Source organism: Lissotriton helveticus, chromosome 8 (genome assembly GCF_964261635.1).
Source record: "Lissotriton helveticus chromosome 8, aLisHel1.1, whole genome shotgun sequence".
Classification (NCBI taxonomy): domain Eukaryota; kingdom Metazoa; phylum Chordata; class Amphibia; order Caudata; family Salamandridae; genus Lissotriton; species Lissotriton helveticus.
Window position 1 is genome coordinate 1,496,915,713 of NC_136069.1, and position 23,433 is coordinate 1,496,939,145.

General features: G+C 46.0%; 1 protein-coding gene across 1 annotated transcript in view; it reads right to left on the reverse strand.

Moving 5' to 3' along the window:
* The window catches only part of CCDC83 (coiled-coil domain containing 83), a 186,756-nt gene that overhangs the window by 79,947 nt on the left and 83,376 nt on the right, over positions 1–23,433 (reverse strand). Inside the window, exon 6 of the mRNA XM_078656235.1 lies at positions 4,543–4,634. Coding sequence (XP_078512361.1) covers positions 4,543–4,634 — 92 coding nt within the window. The remainder of the gene's footprint in view (positions 1–4,542; positions 4,635–23,433) is intronic.

Consider the following 23,433-nt stretch of genomic DNA (forward strand, 5'->3'; position numbering starts at 1 on the left):
CCCGCGTCAAGCGATTCTAAAAACATCGAGCGAAGATGTGGTGCTATTTTGTCTGGGCGCAGCTTAAAGAGTTCGATGGGGAGACCATTCGGACCCGCGGCCTTTCCCGATCTCACAGAGCAGATCGCAGTCGCGACCTCCTCAACCGAGAGCATCGCGTCCATCAGTCCCCTATCCAGCTCCGACAAGCAAGGCAAAGCAATGTCTCTCAGAAGCAAATGCGAATCCTGTTCCGATCTGACCGATACAGGGAGTATACGGTTTGAAAATACTCAGAAAAACACTCCACAATCTCAACCGGGTCAGTCACTCCCACTCCATCCGCCCTAACAATCAAAGGAACCACACGACTAGCCCTCTCCTTCTTGTCCAACCAAGCTATCAACTTTCCGGCCTTATCACCCACATCATACAAGCGGCCTTGCTGCTCTCTACTCATAACTTTGGCGGCATCAGTGACCAATGCTCTATAGTCAGCTTGTTTGAGGCTAAGAAGGTGCAACCTGTCCTGGGTAACATCAGATTCCAGCTCTCTTTCTATGTCTGATATCTCAGTTTCAAGTCGGACTACTGTCTCGCATCTACGTTTCTTAGCGTTATTAATTAACGATAAGGCCTGGCCGCGGACGACCGCCTTATAGGCTTCCCATAGCCAGACAGACGATGACACAGACCCCACATTCCCCACAAAATAATGGTCGAGTGATTTGATCAGTTCCATACGGACCATAGGGTCCCGGAGATACCAAGGGTTGATCGGGGCTACCCGGCCCTCAGATCCCAGACCTGTTTCCATTACAAGCCATAAGGGGGAGTGATCTGAAATACCCCTAGCCAAATGTCTGATCTCCTTAACAAGGGGGGCCTGTGTTGCGGGCATCAGGATATAGTCAAGTCGGGAAAGACTACCGTGTGCACCGGAGTGGAAGGTGTATTGTAATTGTCCAGGGTGCAGCAGCCGCCAGCAGTCTATTAGACCCAGAGTGTCAAGGAAGCCACCCAGCCAGGACTGTGACCTCCCAAGATCCCTGGGTGGATAGCGATCGACATGTCCGGAGACCACAGAGTTAAAATCGCCACCCACCACAAGGACGCCTTCCGGGAGCCCCAGTATCACCCTCCCCAGGTCAGCAAAGGTCGTAGTTTGCAGGCCAGGCGGGACATAAACGGAAAGCAAAGTGACAACCTTTCCCTCCCACCGTCCCGTAATGGCAGCATATCGCCCCCTGTTGTCTAGGACGACAGCATCGATCTCAGGAGGAGGGAAACTCTAACCAAGATACCCACCCCCCCTAGAGCCAGTGGTAAAGCCGGAGTGTGCCAGTAGACGGTAGCCCCTACGGTTCATAGCCTGGCATGTATTGCCCATCAGATGTGTTTCCTGCAACAGCACAACATCAGGGGAAAGACGTCTCAAGAGTTGTAACACCATGCCCCGTTTTATCCTGTCCCCCAACCCGTTAACATTCCAACACAGCAATTTTAGCCCCCTACCCCCATCCCAAACGTAGTCGCAGCATCCACCCCACATTAGTCGCAACAGCCCAGTCCAAATGTCCATCAATATAGTGCCTTGAAGGGAACAAAACGAAAACAACTATCCCCACCCCCAAACCTACCCAATAAACAAGACCCCCCACCCTGCACCCCTGCGTTAGACTCAAAGGCCCCCCAACTTGCAGTGTGCCTGTCGCCCTAGCAAATAACTAATCTACGAAAAGAAACCCCAGAGGAGGAAGAGACTCACTCCCCCCCGCCACCCCTGGAGGGCCACCGCAATTAAAGAAAGTTAAAGGATCCGCAAACAATGCCGAAAGATCTATGTGCAGTCCAGCGAACCAAGTCACATTACTATTTCTGGTCCCTCAGCTCCACCAGAATGTTCAGGATGTTCCTGCTGCCTGGGCAGCGTGTCGAGCCAGTCACTTGCAGCCTCAGGGCGGTCGAAGAAGAACGTCCGATCCCCATGTTCCACACACAGTCGGGCTGGAAACAACATAGCGTATTTCATGTCCCTGTCTCTCAATCGTCTCTTCACTCCTTGAAACCCCATTCTTTGCTTCTGTACCAACTGAGTGAAGTCGGGATAAAAACTCACCGTCGTGTTCTCAAATTTCGTGGGGCCACCCAAACGCGATGCCTGCAGGATAGCATCCCGATCACGAAAATGAAATATTCTGGCGATGATGGGCCACGGGGTAGCACCCAGCTTAGGTTTACCGCCCGGCACTCGGTGAGCCCGCTCCACTGCAAAGAATTTACTCAGGCCTTTGGGTGCAAGATGGTTGAAGATGAGGTCCTCTACAATAAGATCAACATTTAAGTTGTCAGAATTTTCAGGGACACCCACAATACGAACGTTGTTCCGCCTAGAACGACTTTCAAAATCTTCCAAGCGACGGGAGAAGAAGTCGTTAGAGGACTGTAGATCGCGGACCTCCGTTTGTAGATCGGAGACATCCGTCGTGAGGCTGGAAGTCTTCAAGTCCAGGGATTTGACCTTTTCGTTCGTCTTAGCCAAATCCACCCTGATCAAGGTGACATCGATCGCCACTGTATCCAATTTTTGCGCCAGGGTGTCATACTGCGCACCGATGGAGGCCTGCATACCCGCAATGGCGCCCATGATATTGTGCAGAGTCGGGTCTTCGTCCGCCGTAGGGTCATCTCCCTTGTCCGCTGGAGGCTTGCCGGTTCCACTGGGGATGAGTGGATCGGTCCATGACATTAGATTGTACGGAGCCCCCACGGGGAACAGCCTTGGTCTTCAGCTTGTCAACCTCGGGCTTGCCGGCCATCTTGGACGCTGCGCCACCGAGGGGACCCCGAGATCTGGTGAAAATGGCTACGTCGAAATCACCCACTGATGCTCAACCAAAGGACGGCGTGTTCCAAGTCACACACCGAGCGGTGATATACAGTCCCGGTCCTAGAGTGGGACCGGGAAGTGAAGTGATCCGGGAGCGGCGGGGCCAGATCTGTTGCATAAAGGGGTCTGGGCCAAAAGTGAAACCGAAAGCCAAGTCCAGGGTCGAAAGTGGGACCAGGGAAGCCGCTGTTGTTCAATTACCGTCCAGGCAGTTCACCAACTAGAGCCCGGGGCAGGACCGTGGAGCAGGCCAGGAAAGTTCAAATCACCATAAAATCGGTTCTCTTGGACCAATTCAAATTTTGAAAGCAGCTATCATATCAGCAAGGTTTCATCTGCGATGCTCCGTAGTCATATCCAGGATTATAGTCAGGATAAGTGCCGGAGGTGGCGAAGGTCCGGGAGCCCTGTGCTCACGCGACCATCTCGGTTGCGCGCAAAGCTCCTCCCCAGTACAAACACTCTTGATTTAAGACGTGAAATTGAGACTTTTCAAATATGAGATCGCCACTGCCACAATGCATGGATGCAGCACTTTGATTCCTGGGTATATAGAACACTACTGCACCATAGATATAGGACTCATCGCTGATCATGACATTGTAGAACAGGGCCGGCTTTATGGCGGTGCGACCGGTGCGGCTGCACTGGGCGCTGACCTGTGGAGGGACGCTGACCTCAGGGTGGAGCACTGTGTTTAGCAATAACTTATTATTGGAGAGATGAGGGGCACTTTTGCCCTGTGGTTGTGAGAGAATCCGAGGAGGCGGTCATCGGGTGTGGGTGCGCCAAAAATGATTGCCGCACTGGGCGCCACCAGCGCTAATGAGACCCTGTGGTAGGACAAAACCCATCAGAGAACCTTTTAACGTTGTTCCCTGTCATTTGCTGCATTAAAAATTAATACTATAACACTGCTTCAAGAGTGCTGTTTTACCTTTACAAGGACCTTGTCTTCATACAATATTCTGGACTGGCTTAACCAGGGACAACACTAGCTAACGTAGCTGCACCATTGAATGTATATCTATAGAGGAACGACCCATTTATCTCTAAAATGTAACCTCTTCATGACCAGTCCTGAACATTTTTTAAATGTTAATTTCTCGAGAAATACTAAACAGATTAACACAAAACTAAGCAAATTGACTTACTTGAGTAAAATTCTGCTTACATGTGAGGTTCAGTGTAATTTCGTTCAGCTGTTTTTTCTGTATCGGGGCCCATAGTTAGGTGCACTGTGCTGGCGGTTGCTTAAAAAACTGAAGTCTCCATACAGAATGTGCTTTTTTAACAAAAGAAGGCCAGTTTCTTTTTCTAAAATCCATATTTTCTCAAGTACATAAGTAAATACTTTTATCTTCTTTTTATCATAGAAAATCAAACTATATATTCCAGTTTTTCACTTACTGGTTTCCATAAAACGTTTTTAAAAAAGCAACTCTTTTCATGCAAAGTGCCCCAAAATAAACATGTATGATAAAAATACATAATGAACAGCAGTTATATTATGTGCTTTTATTTCTATCTCTGGATTTTGGTGACATTTACAAACCATTTGACAACTAAATGCATATGATGAGTTGCTACCTTTGAAGCACTTCAAATAATATATATTTATGAGTAGGTTACAGGGTTACAGAAAAATAATGTTAATATAGAAAATACTATACCTCTGTAGCAAGTTCTTTCTTCTCTTCCATTTGTTTCGTAGCCAGTTCATTTATTTTATTTTTCGCATATTCCAAAGATTGCCTAAAGTGCTCTTGAATCAGAAATACAAATGATCATGTCTCATTTTGTATTACTTAAAATAAACATTTTGCGACATGCATTCTATTGTTCAGTTTTACAAATGGATGAAATATTACACATGCACGCATTACACATCGACATACTGCCCACATGAATTGACCAACACTCAGCCCAATTTCTATCATTATTTGCCTACATAAGTTCAAGCTTAACTACGTACAGTGAAATATGATTGTAAAATTGCATTTCCATGCTACACAATTACAAATCGTAGACATTGAGCCTCGCAAATGGTATCTGAGGATTTCGAAAGTCTGCCAATGTGATGTCATTTTCTTATTTGCATGCCTAAAATAAAGGGAGGTTTTAAATGATTTTTTTGTGGTTCCAGGTAATGTAAGCAAATATATTTCTGGCCAGGACAGGAGTAAGTGTGTTGGAAGAATGTATTGGTTTTTACATAAAATAAACAAAACATTTCAGCCAAACATGTCTGGAGGGTCACATGAGATTTACTTATACACTCTTGGGCAACGCAGTTTGCATAGGTCAACAGAACACTGAGATCACCCCAGAATGGAAAGGCTGGATCAGTGTGGTATTTTGTAGGGGTGCTTATCACAATAGAGCAGCTACATATTCAGGTTCCAGTTGTTCAATGCATCGGTGTCTCACCTGTGTCTAAGGTCCAGAGGGCTTTAGGGCCCACAATTAGTATACTGGCTTACCTGGCAGAGTGTAAGGACTTGGAGGCAGCCTGCCCATCGGTACAGCAACTTTTGTATATAATATTGCCAATCTATTGGACCAATCCATTTGTTTTACATTATTTTGTGTCATTCTAAGGTGCATTCCTCTGTTGTTGCTCATCCCACAATGTCCATATCCAGTCTTCTATTTTGGGAGCTTCATGACATGACTTCATGACACAACCAGTTCAACGCTATCTTCCTTTTGTCCAATAACCAAGTGAGTTTACTCTTTATCGTATTCTTGGTCTTGAAAGGACAAATGCCCAACAAGCCTGCTTTACGCGTCACCTTTTACAGAAGGTTTGTACTATGAGAGTATTAATCTAGCATCTATCGGTGATGGCCTTAGTATATGTGTGATGTTGTCTACTGTACTGGGTAAGAAAAGCCCTACCATTACTGGAGGATTTCTAAATATGTTGTGGTGCCTTATCCCAGTTCTTAAAAAAAAGTCATCTCTGCGATTGGCATCCCATCTGTTTTTAACAGGCAATGTTTTTTTTCTGGAGGGCTTCTCTAAGGCCAGGGTATTGTGTTTTTATTACGCTAATACCCTCAGAGCAGTCAGCGCAGAGAGTTTGCTGGACAGAGGTGGGGTTTGCTGGATTGTGGGACAAGTGTCCCCTGCAGCTTTTATGCGTTTACTGTTGCTTATACTTAGCCTAGGTCCAATACTGAAGAATATGATCTGAAGTAGCCCACCCTCCAGTATACTATATCTTAGGTGGTCTTCCTGAAGTTTGTTAACCACCTGATGCCTGTGAATCTTATGTAGCCCCAATGTTTCTCTGCCATGTCACTTGTTTCCACTGGAGTCCAGTGCTGCACCAACTAAAAATTCAATGCTATTACTCCAATATTGTTGCGTTCTTTAAATATGGATTTATGGTAGAGATGCATACAACGCTTGGACAGATTCAGACACAGGGGGGTCCAGGAGAGCGTGTCAGGTATATGCAAAGAGATCTAGAGGCCTGTCCTACACCTCAGTATCCATAAAAGCATCCAGGGGCACAGTTAACCAAATGGATGGAGTATTAATTAGTCCCAACTGACTTTGAAGCAAGACATGCACCCAAATTGAGTAGCTAAGAGGAGGAGCCAATCTGTATAGTACTTCTTGACAGGGAAGTACATCATTTGCATGCTAGTTGTTCAATCACCAGGGCACAACGTAGCAGGAACAGCAGGCTGCCCTGATAGGTACTCTTATCAAGTGTCCACCATCCTGATATGTTGTCATTGGTTTTCACACATGCCATTGGTTGTGTGTGTTGAGCAGCCTTACCCATACCACGCCTTGCTGGTTGTACTTTATGTGAAGTAGCATGCATAACTCATAGTCCTAGAAGACCATAGCCAAGGTCTTTCCTGTAATCCAGAGGGCTGACAGGAGAACTTGCAAACAGTGGGAAATAGTTTGGGCATGAGACCTGTTGAGGATACCGATGCTCCTGATCATCTCATTTGGGAATGGGTGGCATTAGCAGAAAGGTACCAATATTCACTCTTTCTCCTAGACCCCTTCTTTTTAAGTCTCCTCACTCTGTACTCTCTGTTGAAACTAATTGTGTAAGTCCTTTCTGTAGACCCATCTCGCTGCAGCAATCAGTTGTTTTGGAACTACGTTTGAGCAATGAATTACCTGCAAGTAGATGACATGAACCGGTATTGATATAGGAATGACGAACGGGCCCTTATAAAAATACTGTCATATGGATTTGGTGCCAAAAACCCACCAGACTCAATATTGCTTACCCTATGTGTCTTTGACATGAAAAGCATGTTCTCCTCTCCTGTCAATTTCTGTGAACAACTTGTTCTTTCCTACGTGTCAATTTCAAGAAATGTGTTTTATTTCAGCAGTCTCTCCTCAGTCCCTCAGTGTCTTCCAGTAGTGAGTAAGGTGGGTAGGGGGGTTGGAACTCACCTTGACTCTAGTGGATAGTTTCAATGTAGAGGTAGTCTTTGGGGTCTCCGACTCCTGTATTGCAATGTAAACAGAAACACTGTGGGCCTTGTTCAGAAAAGTAAAAGCAGATGTTTGTTTATAAACTTCCTCTTCTGCTTAAATGTATTTTTGTACCTTTTTGGTATTCACAGACATTCCCAGTACTACATTTGGAAAGCTGCACCAGTTGCAGTGTTTCATGTGTTCTCCTGGGAATGTCAGTGACATTTTAGGTCTGGTTTGACAGCACAACTGCCTCCTCACCTCCTCACCTTATGTAATAAAAAAGAGCTTTCTGAAGTACTACAGAGAGAGACTGTGGCTCCATGCAGATGATGGTTCATTTGAGTGCAGCTTTTGATTTGTCAAAAGCTGTGTGCTTCCACAGACTGAAAACATCTCTCCGGCATCCTAAGTCTGTACATTCCTCTAGCATCCCACGCCTTACCCTTCGAACAGCTGTGAACATTTGTTTATCCAGCCGCTTGAGCTAGCTAGGTTTGATCTTTACCACTGTGATGGATCAATCAATCAATCAGAGTACTTGTAAAGCGCGCTACTTACCCCTGTGGGCCTCAAGGCGCTGAGGGGAGGGGGTGCCGCTACAGCTTGAAGAGCCAGGTCTTGAGGAGTCTTCTGAAGGCGAGTAGGTCTTGGGTCTGCCGTAGGTGGGTAGGGAGGGTGTTCCAGGTCTTGGCGGCGAGGTAGGAGAAGGATCTGCCGCCGGAGGTTGTTCGTTGGATGCGGGGAACAGCAGCGAGGGCGAGGCTGGCGGAGCGGAGCTGGTGGGTGGGGGTGTAGAAGCTGAGTCTGCTGTTCAGGTAGGCTGGTCCGGCGTTGTGGAGTGCTTTGTGTGCATGGGTGAGGAGCTTGAAGGTGATCCTCTTGTTGATTGGTAATGAGCATTTTGCTGCCATACACCATATTATGCACTATTTTGGGTGTGGTAATAATTATTTGTCATATTCTACTTAAATTCAGGGGCTCACACACTGCTCCTTTGGTATGGAGGTGTTGAGAGGTTTTCTGCCCAGAGGGGTTTTTGTTTTTGGTGCTGGTTTTAAAATGATAAGTTCTTCTCTGTAGGCAGATTAGTTGGACGTGACTTTCGTCTAAATTAACACAACGCAGAATGGAATAGACAATGTCTTCCTTCCGTTTTTAAAGTCCCGTCATCTTTTGCCTTTACAGAGCGGGGTCTCACAGTTCCTGAGTTAGGTCCAGGAGAGGTGAGGTCTGTTCCCCGGACAAACTGGGTGAGTGAATATTATCTCAGAGGGCGTTGGTAGATGCCACTGATGATGATAATTTTTGCATAGCACAATGAGTTTTCTAATTATGTATTTAACCTGTCTGTTATTATAGATGCGTGTAACACCAGTTGTCACGGAGAAGCATTTGACAGATGACAGACACTATATCCTTTTTGATTTGATTTACTCTCACGATTTCTCTATCACATGCCGTAGCATCTAATAGTTAGAACAGAGGCCCTGAAGAAAGCCTATGGTCCTATACCCAAGAGGCTGAAACATGTTGGCCCCCATGCAGGTATTTGTTTGAACTGCATTTAGTTGTTGCACTGTTCTTGTTTTTAACAGGAAGAGGCTGTATCATTAAATAAATATCCCTTTATCGGTTCTCTATCCTATTTTAGAATCACCATTTTTACACTGGTTTTTTGTTTGCACTGCACTTTTTCTCATCAGGTCCATATCATTTGGTCTAAGAGTGATTGTGGTTTCGAAACCCTTCTTCCTGATATGGGTACGATCCGTGTTTCAATGATCTAGAGACATATGACCCTGGAAGGATGACCAAATGAGAACATTGATCATACAATCTTTTTGATGGGAATCCTGAATGAGTTTCTAACACAATCACTATTAGTTCTCTCTTGTGCCTTTCATGTCTGAACTAGTGAGTCCTGACTTTGGTTGTATGAATCCAGACATCCAGTCATTTATCTGTTCGATATAGAGGCCCCTCTTTTCCCTCTTGTTAGACCCCTAGGTTCTTGCGTTATGAATATTATGATTGCGAGGAGTTCTACCTAGGCAGGTCTCTAAATACTCCTCAAACCCTTCCCTACCAGATTTGTTACTTATAGCTCACCAAGTCCCAAATTGGCCAATGTATTGTTTATGTTTCTCAGCCGAGGGATCTTGGGAGCCTGTGGGCATGTAGTTGTGCAATGTAAACCCTCGCTAAATACAGTGAGTTCCTCGATTGACCATAGTCTCACCAAAATAAATTAGGTCTTAATTCAACATGTCCAGCAATTGATTCCTGCCCCAGATATAATCCGAATGGCGTCAAAGGAGAGTTCTTTGGGAGCCGCAATAGTGACCTTATAAACAGATTTTCGACCATCATCAGGCTATCCAAATTACAGAATTCCCAAGCTCTGTGCCATACAGAGCTCCACCAACAGCCTGAGCTCTGTATATGTCAAGGGCTGGTGCTATAGGATGGGTTACCCCTTGCTTAGTAAATGTAATTACAGTACCTTACCTATGTTTTATTAATGCCGTTCTATTACAATTTGCCAGCACCATAGATGGGAATCAGAAAAGCTCTAGTGTGAGAAATTGGGATGTTGGTTGAAGTGGGTATTAACTCTCCTCAAGCACAAGTCACAATCCCTGTCAGGATGAACCACAAAAGTCACTAAATTAACCAGGGCTTAACCCTCTGGTAGCCTGGCACAAAAGCAGTCAGGCTTAACGTAGAGGCAATGTGTAAAGTATCTATGGAGCACCCAAAGTGTAATAAAGTGAAAACACAATACAGGAAAAATGCTGCACCAATTTAGTAAAACAGAGTAAATGTTTATGAATTATTTGGCACCTGAATGACAAAAATCTAATCAGCAGAGCTGAAGGTATGAATTTTTAAAGATCAGGGTAAAAACTAGTGTCAAAAAGATCTAACCGCAGCCATCTAGGGACAGATGTAGGTAGCTAAATAACGGTCGGTAACGGCCGAAAATCGGTGATTTTCCCGTTACCGACCGGTATTTAGCCCTTTCTAATGTAGGAGGCTGGAAATAAGGATTCGGTATTTTACTGATTCCTTATTTTAAGGAATCGGTAAAATACTGAATCCTTAAAACCTATGTAGCTAGCACTCAAGTGAGTGCATTTTTGCTTTAAGGATTCGTTATTTACCACCAACTACAAGTTGGTGGTAAATACTGAATACCTTTAAAAAAGCAATAAATAGCTTTTTTCAAGGTGCCATGTGGCAGACATACATGCCCTTAGGGCATGTATGTGCGCCACATGTGCACACATGCACGATTCAGGAGTGCAACAGGGTGTCAATGTGACACCCTGCCACCCTTGAATATTCTCCCGCTATTACCGATTCGGTAAATACCGAATCGGTAATAGTGAATGGCTTCCCATTCATTCCTATGAGCCTCCAGGCCCATAGGAATGAATGGGAAGGTATTTCTTATTACTGAATCGGTATTACCGAATAGGTACTAAGAAATATTACCGAATCTGTAAATTTTACCGATTTATTACCTACATCATATTTACTGATTCCTAAATACCGAAACGGTAAAATTCGGTATTTAGGAATCGGTAAAATTAGATTACCTACATCTAGCCCCTAGTGGCATGAAGAAGTAGACATTATTTATATGGGATTTTTGAGTTACACAATTCACTGCATGGTACTGCACAAAAACAAGTACTGCATCCCACCACTAATCACCAATCACCAATGTGAAAAACTGAGTTGCTGGTTGTATGACAGAGGCAGGCATGGCTACACCACGCATGCTTCTACAACATAGCCCGAACAACAAATTCATCTGAACAACGCATTCCTTTACTACGCATGCCTTTACCATGCATGCCTAAGCTATGCAATTTCGTGGTAAAGGCATGATTGGTAAAGGGTTGTGTGGTAAAGATCACACCCCAGCCCCTCCACCCTAAGCCCAAAAATCCTGACTCCTGCCCAATAAAGAACAGACCCCAAGCCCTAAAAACAACCCCAAACTCCTAAAACCTAAAACTACCCTGGCCCCCCTGCCCTGAGCCCTAATTCCCTGGCCCCTACCCTACAAACAACCTAACCCCCTGAGCCCTAAAAATGACCCCATCCCTAAAACTACCCGACCTCCCCAGTCATGAGCCCTAAAACCCGGCCCCCTGCCCAATATACAACACTGACCATCCTGAGCCCTTAAAACTACTGCCCCACCCCTAAAACTCCACCCCACCCTCCAAGTCTGACCCCAGCCCCACTTACATGTCTGCATCAGCTTTCTGTCCCAACACATCCTTTTCCTGTTCTTGCCCATCTTGACATCTAAATCACGCATTGCATTACCCACACATATGCGTGGTTGAGGCATAAGTGGTTGTGTTTGTAGGGAAATGTCATGCATGTCTGTGCCTGCGTTGTAAAAGCTGTTTCTCGGGTTCCTGATTCAGTGAGGTGATGACCCTGCTCAAGCAACAGCCACAATCCTTGTGTGGGTGAACTACAAAAGTCAATATAAAAGATCAACGCGCCAACTGAGGACATCTCATCGTGGAAGACCGAATCAAAGTAAAACAATATGACCGACTGTGATGGAGAGCAGGTCGGATACAAGAAGTGGATAGGGCTTGGTTGGCACTTACCTTCAGACTTAAAAGAAATTTTGTGGACAATGTCTGAGAATGTAATGTTTAGCAGTGCAAAGCTGCAGGCAGCTGCAGGCAGTGGTCGAGGAGGAGGCATTGTTGTCGGGGAGCCGCTGGACGACGTTGCAGTGAAGATTTCAGCATTCAGAATAAGTCTCTTTTGTGGAAGTCGAAAACTTCCAGCGATACAAAGGTACAAGTTGTAGCTGACGAGGGCTCCACTAAGCTAGATGCCACTTCGGCAAAGGACCGCTAAACAAGATTCGCGGCTGCGGAGTAGAAGGGAGAGGGAACTGCTGCAAAGTTAGGCCGACCAGCAATGCATCTTGGGCGGATCAAGGAGCAGGTAGAGTTTGAGTTTGAGTTTGAGTTTTAAAATACTTGTAAAGCGCTCGTACACCTGCGGTTTCTTGGCGCTACTGCTAACCAGATCCAGGGCTAAAAGACGGGGAAGACTGCTGGGGATTTAATCAAAGGATTTTGTGAACAGTAGGGTAGGTCCCAGTCTCCTCTCAGTTTTCAGAGCACTTTTTAGCCAAAATATTTCCAAGTCCCAAGTTTTGGATTCTGGCTATGTGGGCATCTTTAGCACCATTTCAATGGCCCAGGACAGAAGAGGCACCACTTGGAGAGTCAGGACTCACTCAGGATGTGTCCAGGTGCAGGCTTAGGCTGGTTAAAGCCTTTCTGGTCCCAGAGGCTCTGATCAGGAGGCCAGCCAACTAGCCCTTAGACTCACTCTGGTAGTTCTGGGTTCAAGAGGTGGAACAGGGCTCAAGCATTAGCGCAGGCCTCTGGAGGTTCAAGGTAGGCTTCAGTCAGCAGAGGAGTCCTTCCAGGTGCAGCAAAGCAGTCTTTTGGAGTACACAGCAGGCCACAGCAGCAGGCAGTTCACTGAGAGCCATTGACAGGTCCAGAAAGTGAGCTGAAGAGTGGGTCTCAGGATTCTAATTTTATACCTGGTGCCTTCTTTGACATATGAGCAATTTCTAGAGACATTCCTTTGAAGTGCTCCGAAATTACTGCCTCCTTTGGCCTGACTCCAGCCTGACTCCAGGCACACTGAGGTAGTGTAAAGTCCTTCGTGTGAAGACATGGCAAATCCTATTAACTTAGAGGTAGGGCTGTGCCCAGCTCTGTCTCCTCCCCATCCTGCCAATGATGACCCATCCAGGTACACCTAATCCCTCTATTGTGTGGCTGTCTGGGAGGAATAAACAAAGTCTGACTGTCAGCTACACCCAGGCATGTGACTCATGAAGAGGCAGCAAGCACAAAATAGCTAGGGCAGGAAAATGCCAACTTTCTAAAAGTTTAAAAAGAACATATGATGGACGGAATGCTGAACAAATCAAACATTCACCCCCAGTAACAGATCTGGGTTAAATCCATATTTTTTTGCTCATCACACCATTCTAGTTTGGACCTAGTCATATGCAAATCCGTCTTGACCGTGCTCCCCATGGGAACAATCCAGCCTGAACTGTATGGCCAGGTCCTCCCTGGACGAGAACCAAGCATCCTGGGACCGGGTTTGGGGTATCACCACTCATCAGCCAGGCTAGCTTGAATCCTGTGGCATAGTGATCACGAGACCCACAGCTGGGCACACCTTTCCCACTTAGGGCGACAATTGCAAAAAGAACAGATGATGGATGGAATGCAGAACAAATCAAACATTCACCACCAGTCAGAGATCCGGGTTAAATCCATTGTTTTTTTGCTCACCACACCATTCCAGTTTAGACCTAGCCATACGCGAATCTGTCTTGACACTGCTCCCCATGGGAAAAGTCCAGCCTGAACTGCCATCCAGGTCCTCCTTGGAGCAGAAACAAGCATCCTGAGACAGGTTTCAGGGTATCACCGCTAATAAGCCAAGCAAGCTTGAATCTGGTGGCATAGTGAGCACGGGACCCACGTCTGGACATACCCTTCCCGCTTAGGGTGACAAAAGAAAAAAGAACAGATGATGGATGGAATGCTGAACAAATCAATCATTCACCCCCAGTCAGAGATCTGGGTAAATTCCATCTTGTTTTTGCTCCCCACGCCATTCCAGTTTGGATCCAGCCATATGCAAATCAGTCTTAACCCTGCTCCCCATGGGAACAGTTCAGCCCAAACTGCCAGCCTGGTCCTCCCTAGACGAGAAACATGCATCCTGGGACCGGTTTCAGGGTATCACCCCTAATCAGCCAGGCTAGCTTGAATCCGGGGTGGCATGGTGAGCAAAAACATGATGGATTTAACCCAGATCTGTGACTGGGGTGAATGTTTGATCATGTTCAGCATTCCGTCCATTATCTTTTTGTGTTACCATTTAAAGAGGATTTTAAATGACAATTTATTAGACACCAAACATGAAGTTACTACCTGCTTCTATTCAAAAGTTAGCATTTATTAAATGTAAAAAGGCAACCCTACGTTATCCTATGGGCTAGGTAGGCCCTACAGTAGTGAAAATTAATGTAGGAGTTTTTCACTACCTGGACATATAAAACTTAAAAATACATGTCCGGCCTTTTCATTACAATGCACCCTGCCTTGTGGCCTACCTAGTGCCTATCTTAGAGGGTTTCTTAAGTGGGTGGCACAATAAGTGCTGCAGGCCTACTAGTAGCATTTAATTATCCAGCCTTGGGTATATGATATACAACTTTCCTAGGGACTTATAAGTAAATTAAATATGCGTGTAAGGTGTAAGCCAATTTTACCCTGTTTTCGGGAGTGAGCACAAGCACTTAGCACTGGTTAGCAGTGGTAAAGTGCACAGAGTTGTATGGTCAGCAAAAACAAATTCAGAAAAATAGGAGAGTTAAAGCAAAGTGTTTAGAGAAAGACCACCCTAAGGCTGGCAGGTCTAACACCTAGGTAATCAAACTCAGTAACTCTTTTTAGGGGTGTTTTGTCAACATTATTGTTTCCCTAAAGCTTTTATGTGGCTTAAATGCCATAAATTTAGTCTTATGCACATTTATTTCTAGAGCATGCAGCATGCACGCTGCAAAATGTAGCAAAACGTTTGGAGCAAAATCTCAGGTTCTTTTTGCGTTTTTGAGATGAGCATTGTGTCATCTGTGAATAAAAGAGCAAGTACCTTCCAACCAGCTAAAACCAGAGAATCATTTTTACAATTTATTATATAATCTGTACAGATATTTGTGTAGAGAAGGAAGAACATGGGCACCAGGACACAGCTTTTGTAACCTTGAGCCTTTTAGTCAACTCTCTGTTTGGTCCCCATTGGACCTGGGCACAGTTATCTGTATGTAAATGTGTGATTATATCCAAGAGTTGAAAAGAAACTCCTAAGCTTCTCACTACAGATCACAGGCAGTCTGTAAATCCTAAAAAACAACATATAAGTTACCTCTGTGGATGTCAACTACCTTCAACGTTAAGGAAGGAAGTGTGAAACTGAATAGATGGCACTTGTTTTAGGTCTGATGTCATAGGTCTCAGCTATTTATTATGACAAGTTAAGACAAAGGTAGATGCCTGATTGTTTACTATGTGACACATATGTTAAGCCAATAGACCTTCAAGAGTGGACTATTTTTGCACCATGTTAAAGCCTGCAGTCAGGTATTTTGTTACATGAAATCTCACAGATTACTTTTGTAGCGAAGGAATTGGTTTGAGTTACCCCATTTAACAAACCCTAGTGGTAGACGATTTGCGCTGTAATAATGTTTGCTAGAATCTTTTTGGAAGGCCTGACAGACTTATTTAACCTGGTAATAACCTAGTATTACCTGGTAATAAATAATAATTAAATAAGACATATACACATATACATATGATATAGATACATGGGGACCTTTGGGTCAGCCCTTTTCTGCTGTTGTCTGTCTGAGTGACATTTGTAATCTGCTTCATCCATGACAACATACTGCAAGGGCTAATGGTTAAGGTCACATGAGTCACTGGCCCTGTAAATGACGACATTTTCTGAACACATGTGCCACTTCGCTTAACAATGAGTGTACTTCATTGTCAGAATTGGTTGGATAGTCCTTTGGTTTACAATTTTCTCCTTTTATAGTTCCCCTTCAGTGCTGTACTTACCTTCTTTTTATTTTTCTTAACAGAATACTTCAGCACTTCCTCTTCCTTGCCTCTTATTTCATTTGCAGTGTACCACATCCTGTGTGGCTACATCCTCTAAAGCAGGCAACCATTCTGGAAAGTAACTGTCATAGTGTCTCATTGTTTTACCACTCAAAAATGGCCAATAAGGCGGCCATGCTGAAACTTTAAACAATGATACGTTCAATGCCATGTTTAGTTTCATTATTGTAAGCATATGCCTGCTGTTTTTTGATGACAGTATGTTTTCTTTTTTCTACTTGAATTATTTTAAGTTATCTTACATATTAGTTTGTGTGTGTGTTCTATTGTAGTTGTCTTAGAGGTGAATGCAAGAATACGTCAGTGGATGCATGAGTGCAAAGAGGAGTAACACAGCGCATGCCTGATGACTTTTTGATTACCAAACCCATCAATGACACAAAATACACTTTCTTCATAAAACATACCTGTTGGAATTGCCAATGCTTGCTTGACATTGTTATTCATTTCATTTCAAATAACTTTATTCGATTCAGAAAAAAGAATCATAAAAGTATACTATTAAAATAACAAATATCATACATTCAATCACAAACGGTATTTCACAGATCATATACAGGGTTCCATTGTTATTCATTCAGTGTTGAATGTAACACACAGAACAAGCCTGCTTCAGAGAAGTTAGTACCTATCTGGAATTGCACATTTCTTCCCATTAGCAAAACTTTTTTCCTGTTGAGAAACACTTTTCCCAACACCACCACGAAGTTGGTAAAGGGTTTTTAATGTAGCCCTTTGCAGGAGCAAATCCCTGAACATTTCAGGATGGGAAAGAGTAGAAGAGAACTTTGTCACCACACTGAACTCACTAGTATCCTTCATTCTATTTGCAACATCTAGAGTTGGTTCCTGGGCTGAAGGCAAACTGCTGTCTACTTATCCCTCTCGCTCCACAGTGGTCGCAAGAGCGCACATTTGAGCTCAGCTGAGCCTCTTTCCAAGTGTTGCATCCCCAGGTAATCCCAGGAAAAGACAACCACAGTAACTTGGTTGCTCAGGAAGACCAGCATACGGCCAGCCACATCACCACAGTTTATTATTGGCAGAGAGCATATGCAAGCTGTGAAATGATTGGCTGCCTGGGTGCATCTCTGTCTTTTAGAGCCTTTCTGAAAGTGCTGCCTACATTTTTTCAAAACATGGGACCCAAGTGCAGCGGCTTGCCTACCCGCGTATAAAGCAGTAGGATGCCCAGTCATAAGATCAGCAGCCTACCCCCTAAAGCATGGCATTGTAATCTTTAACCCCTTCGACGCTCAGGCTCGTCATGAGGTAGCCTCCTCGCACGCTCATGACGAGCCCAGCTCGTCATGTAAAGTGCGCTTTCGCAAAATCCAGCGTACGGGGGGGAATCATGCCGCACGCATGCGGTTAAAATGAAACACACAATGTAACCTGGTAGCCACCAACAAGGCTAGAATGCAGACACTTGAACGCTCATTCACTGTGAGTGTGGTACACAAATTAGTGAGAAAAAGTAAGGTTGAGCTCTCACTCATCAGTTTGGTGAGAAGAACAAGAACCTCACCCCCAGAAATCATAAGCCACTAAGCAAAATATAAGAAGAAAACATAAATATCACACAGGTCAAATTATTGCACCCATGGCTGTAACATGCTCTCTGCGAAGAAATAACTGAACCTCTAAATATAACATCAGAATCCTGAACAGAAGCTGCCATATAACTTTCAAGGACTTGAAACACATCTCTTACGTTATAGTATGAGTTGCAACATGTTACAACAGAGGAGTTTTTCACCATTGGGAAATATATCTTCCAAGCAGAGAAAAAGAAAATTCTGCCAAAGCCCAGATGTGCTGTCATTCCATAGTGCGTCTCTGCACAGAGCGTGTAATTACTCCTTGAAAGAATGCATCAGCCAAAGAAAAGGAAGGAATTCATAAAACATTTCCAGTCTTATGCCTGCAAAGCTGAGACTGGGCAGGTTTTCAGGAGTAAGTTGGAAAAGTTGGAAAAGATTCCAGTAAACCCATGTGAGGAATTAGATTAGTGGTTGCACAATAACAACGTTCTTTTGTGACATGGACTCTTTGTGTGATTTTCATATGCACGAGTCCTTTAATTTCTCTCCCATCCTTTATGTATCCCAGACAGCAGACTCAGTGGGGCAGATTTACAAGCCCCTTGCACCTCTTTTATGCCGCCGTTGCGTCACTTTTGTGATGCAGCGGCAGCGCAAAACCAGCGCCATGCTGCGGGGTATTTACAACGTGACGCATCTGGGAGATGCATCACGTTCTAAAGCCCTGCGCCAGAAGTAGGCGTTCCAGCGCAGGGGGGGGGGGGTTCCGGCTGAGCGAAATCTACAATATGCTGCCTCAAAACCCTGCGCCCGCTTGAAGCAGGCGTAAGGATTGACACAGCATTGTAAAGATAGGGCACCCCAGAGCCTTGCTGGAGCTGCGTCGCGCTTTTTTAAATTTTTTTAGTGGATTTATAGAGCGCGATTGATGCCCGTGGCGTCCAAGCGCTAAGGGACCAACAGATGATAGGCAGAGGCGGGGATAGTACCAGGAAATTACTGTGGGGAGTTGAAAAGAAGAGTCTTGAGCTGTTTCCGGAATGAGGTAAGATTGGAGTTAGCTCTCAGATGAAGGGGAAGGGCGTTCCACAACCTGGAGGCGTTGTGGGCGAAGGTCCTACCGCCTGATCTGGCTCTTTTTATTCTGGGTGCGGTGGCAATGAAGGTCTGGGTTGACCGTAGGTTTCTGCTAGGATGGTAGTGAGAGATTAGGTCGCGGGTGATAATGGGGCCTATGTCCCAGAAGGCCTGGTGGGCGATACACAGGGCTTTGAAGTGGATTCTTTGGCGGACTGGCAGCCAGTGTAGACTGGTCAGGCCAGCTCTGATGGATTGTCTGCGTGGGAGCTGGAGCAGTGTCCGGGCTGCACAGTTCTGCACTGTTTGAAGTCTCCGCAGAGTGTAGTCTGGTGCAGCGAGATACAGGACGTTATTGAAGTCCAGGCGGGACTGGATCAGACCCTGGATGACCACCTGTTTAGCCTCCATGGGTAGAAGATGAAGAATTTTTTTGGGCATTTTAAGCAGGCCAAAGCAGGTGGCTGAAAGTTTGGTAGCTTGTGTGTCAAATGACAGGGTTTTGTCGAGCCACACCCCAAGACTCCTAATGTTGTCCTTGGGTGTAGGAGGGGTTCCCAAACAGGGTGGCCACAGGGAATTGAAGGAGCTTGGGTTCGCGGAACCTAGAAGCATCAGCTCCGTCTTGTACCCGTTTAGCTTGAGTGATGAGGCAGACATCCAGCTCTTTACCTCCTCAAGGCACTTACAGAGTCCTCCGCTTATGGGAATGTTGGCCTCCTGCGCCAGTGAGACCACCAGCTGGGTGTCGTCCGCATAGGAGATGATCTTAACTCCATACGGACGAACAACCTCAGCCAGTGGCCTCATATAAATGTTGAATAGCGCCGGGCTTAAAGAGGAGGCTTGAGGGACCCCGCACCTTAAAGGTCTGCTGGTGGACACTGATTCACCGTCGAATACCTGAAAGGATCTGTCTTTCAGGAAGGACTCGAACCAAAGCCACGTCTTGTGCTTGACACCAACATTTGACAGACGGTTCAGCAAGATGTCATGGCTGACCGTGTCAAAGGCCGCGCTAAGGTCAAGGAGGATCACTGCCACTGATCCTCCTTGGTCCAAGATTTTTCTGGATTCCTCTGTGACCATGAGGAGGGCGGTCTCGGTTCCGTGCTTGGGTCGGAAGCCTGTCTGGGTGGGATCTAGTAGTTGGTTGGTTTCTAGGAAGGTGACCAGATGGCTGTTGATGTATTTCTCCAAAACCTTGCTCAGCCAGGGGAGTAGGGAGATTGGCCGATAGTTGCTGAAGTCTAGTGGGTCCAAACTGGGTTTCTTCAGCAGCGCTTTAACCATGGCCCGTTTCCTTCCAGGCGGGACCGTGCCGGAGGAGATGGAGGCATTCAGGAGGTCCATTATGATGGGCAGGGTGACCTGAGATGCCGACATTATAATGTCAGGTGGGGCTGGGTCATTGGGGGAGCCAGATTTGACTTTCCGGGCTACAGTTTCCAGAGATACCAGATCTAGGGGGGGGAAGTGATCCAGTGTAAAGGGAGTCTGTGGGAAGGGTGTGCCAAGGCTGTGTTAGTCGAGGCTGTGACGGGGGCGGCCAAGGGGGGGAAGGAGGCGTAGATTTTGTCAACCTTTTGATGGAAAAAGGCTGCCACCTTGTTGCAGTGCTCTGACGATGTGGTTTCAGGCAGGCTGGGTGGTAGCTTGGTGAGATTTTTTACTATTTGGAAAATCTCCCTAGGTTTTGATTTGGCTAAAATGATTTTATTAGAAAAATATGCCGCTTGAGTAACTTTGATTTCTTCTTTGTACTCTTTAAGTAGCATTCGGTATTGGGTTTTTTCCATTGGAGAGAAGTCCAAACGCCATTTCCTTTCAGCTTTCCTGCATAGGCGTTTCTTTGCCCTAAGGGCCTCTGAGTACCAGGGTGCGGATTTGTGGGAACGTTTCAGAGTGTTTTTTCTTTTGGGGAGAGTGTTGTCAAGGGATAGGGTGATCCAGTCTTCAAATGTCTGGTTGGCTATGCAGGGATCTTTGATATGGAGGGGAAGGCTGCTAGCGAGTTTGGTCGTCCATTTATCGACTGGGAGGCGGGACCAGGCTCTGGCTATTCGTACTGTGGGTTTAATGGTTGGAGGTTTGAATGTGGTCCAGGTGAAGGGGACTAGTAAATGGTCAGTCCATGGAAGGGGGATTGGTGGGCTAGATGTAAGATCTGCACAATTGCTGAACACAGGGTCCAGCAAATGGCCTTTGACGTGAGTGGGGGACCTGACGATTTGGGTTAGCTGCAGCGCTGCTAGGTCATCTACCAGCATGGTGGCTATGTGATCGGTTGTGGAGTCAAAGTGGCAGTTAAGATCCCCTAGCAGGGTGAAGTTCGAGGAAATGCTGACGCGTTCCGCCACAATCGAAGCGAGGAGATTGTGGAATTGCTTGGGTGGGCCTGGGGGGCGGTAAATTAGAGTACCTGTGAAGCAGGTGTTAGGGGACAGTTCGAGGCTGAAGGCTAAGCTCTCGCAGTCCGGGATGGTTTCCGGGATTACTCGACAGAGGAATTGGTCTTTATAGATAATAGCTAGACCTCCTCCTCTGCCCTCAGGTCGGTCCTGCCGAATGATTTGGAAGCCAGGGGGAGGGCTGTGATTACCGCCGGGTCCGAATCTGTGGCCAGCCATATTTCCGTCAGGAAAACAATGTCTGGCATGCGTTCTTCTAGCAGTAGTGCAAACTCTGCCCTGTGTGTTTGGGCAGGGATCTGCAATTGAGCAAGAACATGCGGTACTCGTGTGATTGCTCTGGGGCCGGCTTAGGTTTGAGGGTGGATTGACAGGAGGGACAGCTGAATGGGATGTTTTCTGCGTGAAACTGGGACTGATAGCAGTTCCTGCCATGGGGTCTTAATCCCAAGAGGGTTTCCGTGCTGTAATGCTTAAGTTTTGTAGCCTGGGATATAGGGGGGGTGGCCCTAGGCCCGGTCTCGGCACGGACGAGCACAGACGAGCTTGCCTTATGCGCGCCTTCGGCGCGCAATCGTCGCCCGCTGCGCTTCCGGAACATGCACATTTTTGTAGGGAGGGGATAGGTGAAGGCGTGGCCTCTAGTGGGCGTGTCCCAATCAGGGCGGAGGAGATTATTCGGTGGGAAAGGCGGCGATTTCGCCCTTACCAGCGCTCGTTTTCAGCGTGGAAGGGTGCCTGCACACAGAGGATATGTCCCAGGAGGGGTGAGTGAGTTTAAAATTCAAGTGGCAAAATACAATTTTTAAGTTAAAAACAGTGAAATAATTCTGTCTCCTACTACTCCCGGCTGCGCCTCAGGAGGGTCCAAGTTATCTAACTCGCTAGTGATTCAGCGCGTTTTTATAGCTTGGTGTAGGGGGCGTGGCCTCTAGTGGGCGTGTCCCAATCAGGGCGGGAGGAGATTATTCGGCAGGAAAGGCAGCGATTTCGCCCTTACCAGCGCTCATTTTCAGCGTGGAAGGGTGCCTGCACACAGAGGATATGTCCCAAGAGGGGTGACTGAGTTTAAAATCAAGTGGCAAAATACAATTTTTAAGTTAAAAACAGTGAAATAATTCTGTCTCCTACTACTCCCGGCTGCGCCTCAGGAGGGTCCAAGTTATCTAACTCGCTAGTGATTCAGCGTGTTTTTATAGCTTGGTGTAGGGGGCGTGGCCTCTAGTGGGCGTGTCCCAATCAGGGCGGGAGGAGATTATTCGGCGGGAAAGGCGGCAATTTCGCCCTTACCAGCGCTCGTTTTCAGCGTGGAAGGGTGCCCGCACACAGAGGATATGTCCCAGGAGGGGTGAGTGAGTTTAAAATTCAAGTGGCAAAATACAATTTTTAAGTTAAAAACAGTGAAATAATTCTGTCTCCTACTACTCCCGGCTGCGCCTCAGGAGGGTCCAAGTTATCTAACTCGCTAGTGATTCAGCGCGTTTTTATAGCTTGGTGTAGGGGGCGTGGCCTCTAGTGGGCGTGTCCCAATCAGGGCAGGAGGAGATTATTCAGCGGTAGAGGCGGCGATTTCGCCTTTACCAGCGCTCGTTTTCAGCGTGGAAGGGTGCCTGCACACAGAGGATATGTCCCAGGAGGGGTGAGTGAGTTTAAAATTCAAGTGGCAAAATACAATTTTTAAGTTAAAAACAGTGAAATAATTCTGTCTCCTACTACTCCCGCTGCTCCTCAGGAGGGTCCAAGTTATCTGGATGCGATGCAACTCCAGCAATGCGCCAGCTTTACGGCACAGATGCGTCATGCATCTGTCCGTTTCTGCCTCATGATGCGCTGCATTGTGAATGCGGTGCATCCATGGTGGCGGAGCCGTGACGCACAATAACTGGCGCATCCATCCCTGCTGATATGCAGGCATGCGCCAGTTATTGTAAATCTGCCCCCGTGTTTCTTGAACTGAATATATCTTTCACAAGGTAATTGCGCTGGATTCATTCATAATTTCTTTCAGACTCAATCTTATCCAACAAAACTTTAAGATAAAAGTAAATCCTGACACTTACATGTCACCAGTCAAACGCAGCATGCAAAGTCAGCCTTTCAAATCATAGTTTTGTTACAGGGAAACTGCTACACAAATCAATGAAGCAGAAACAACAACAGAGAGGTCTTGGTGTTGATTTTACTGTCCCTACGCCAAAGCAGAGCTATTATGAAATGTGGGCAAGCCATCTCCCAAACCACTGTGCCAGTTCACAACTAATAAGCTGTTAAGGGAGACCTGCAAAACTCAC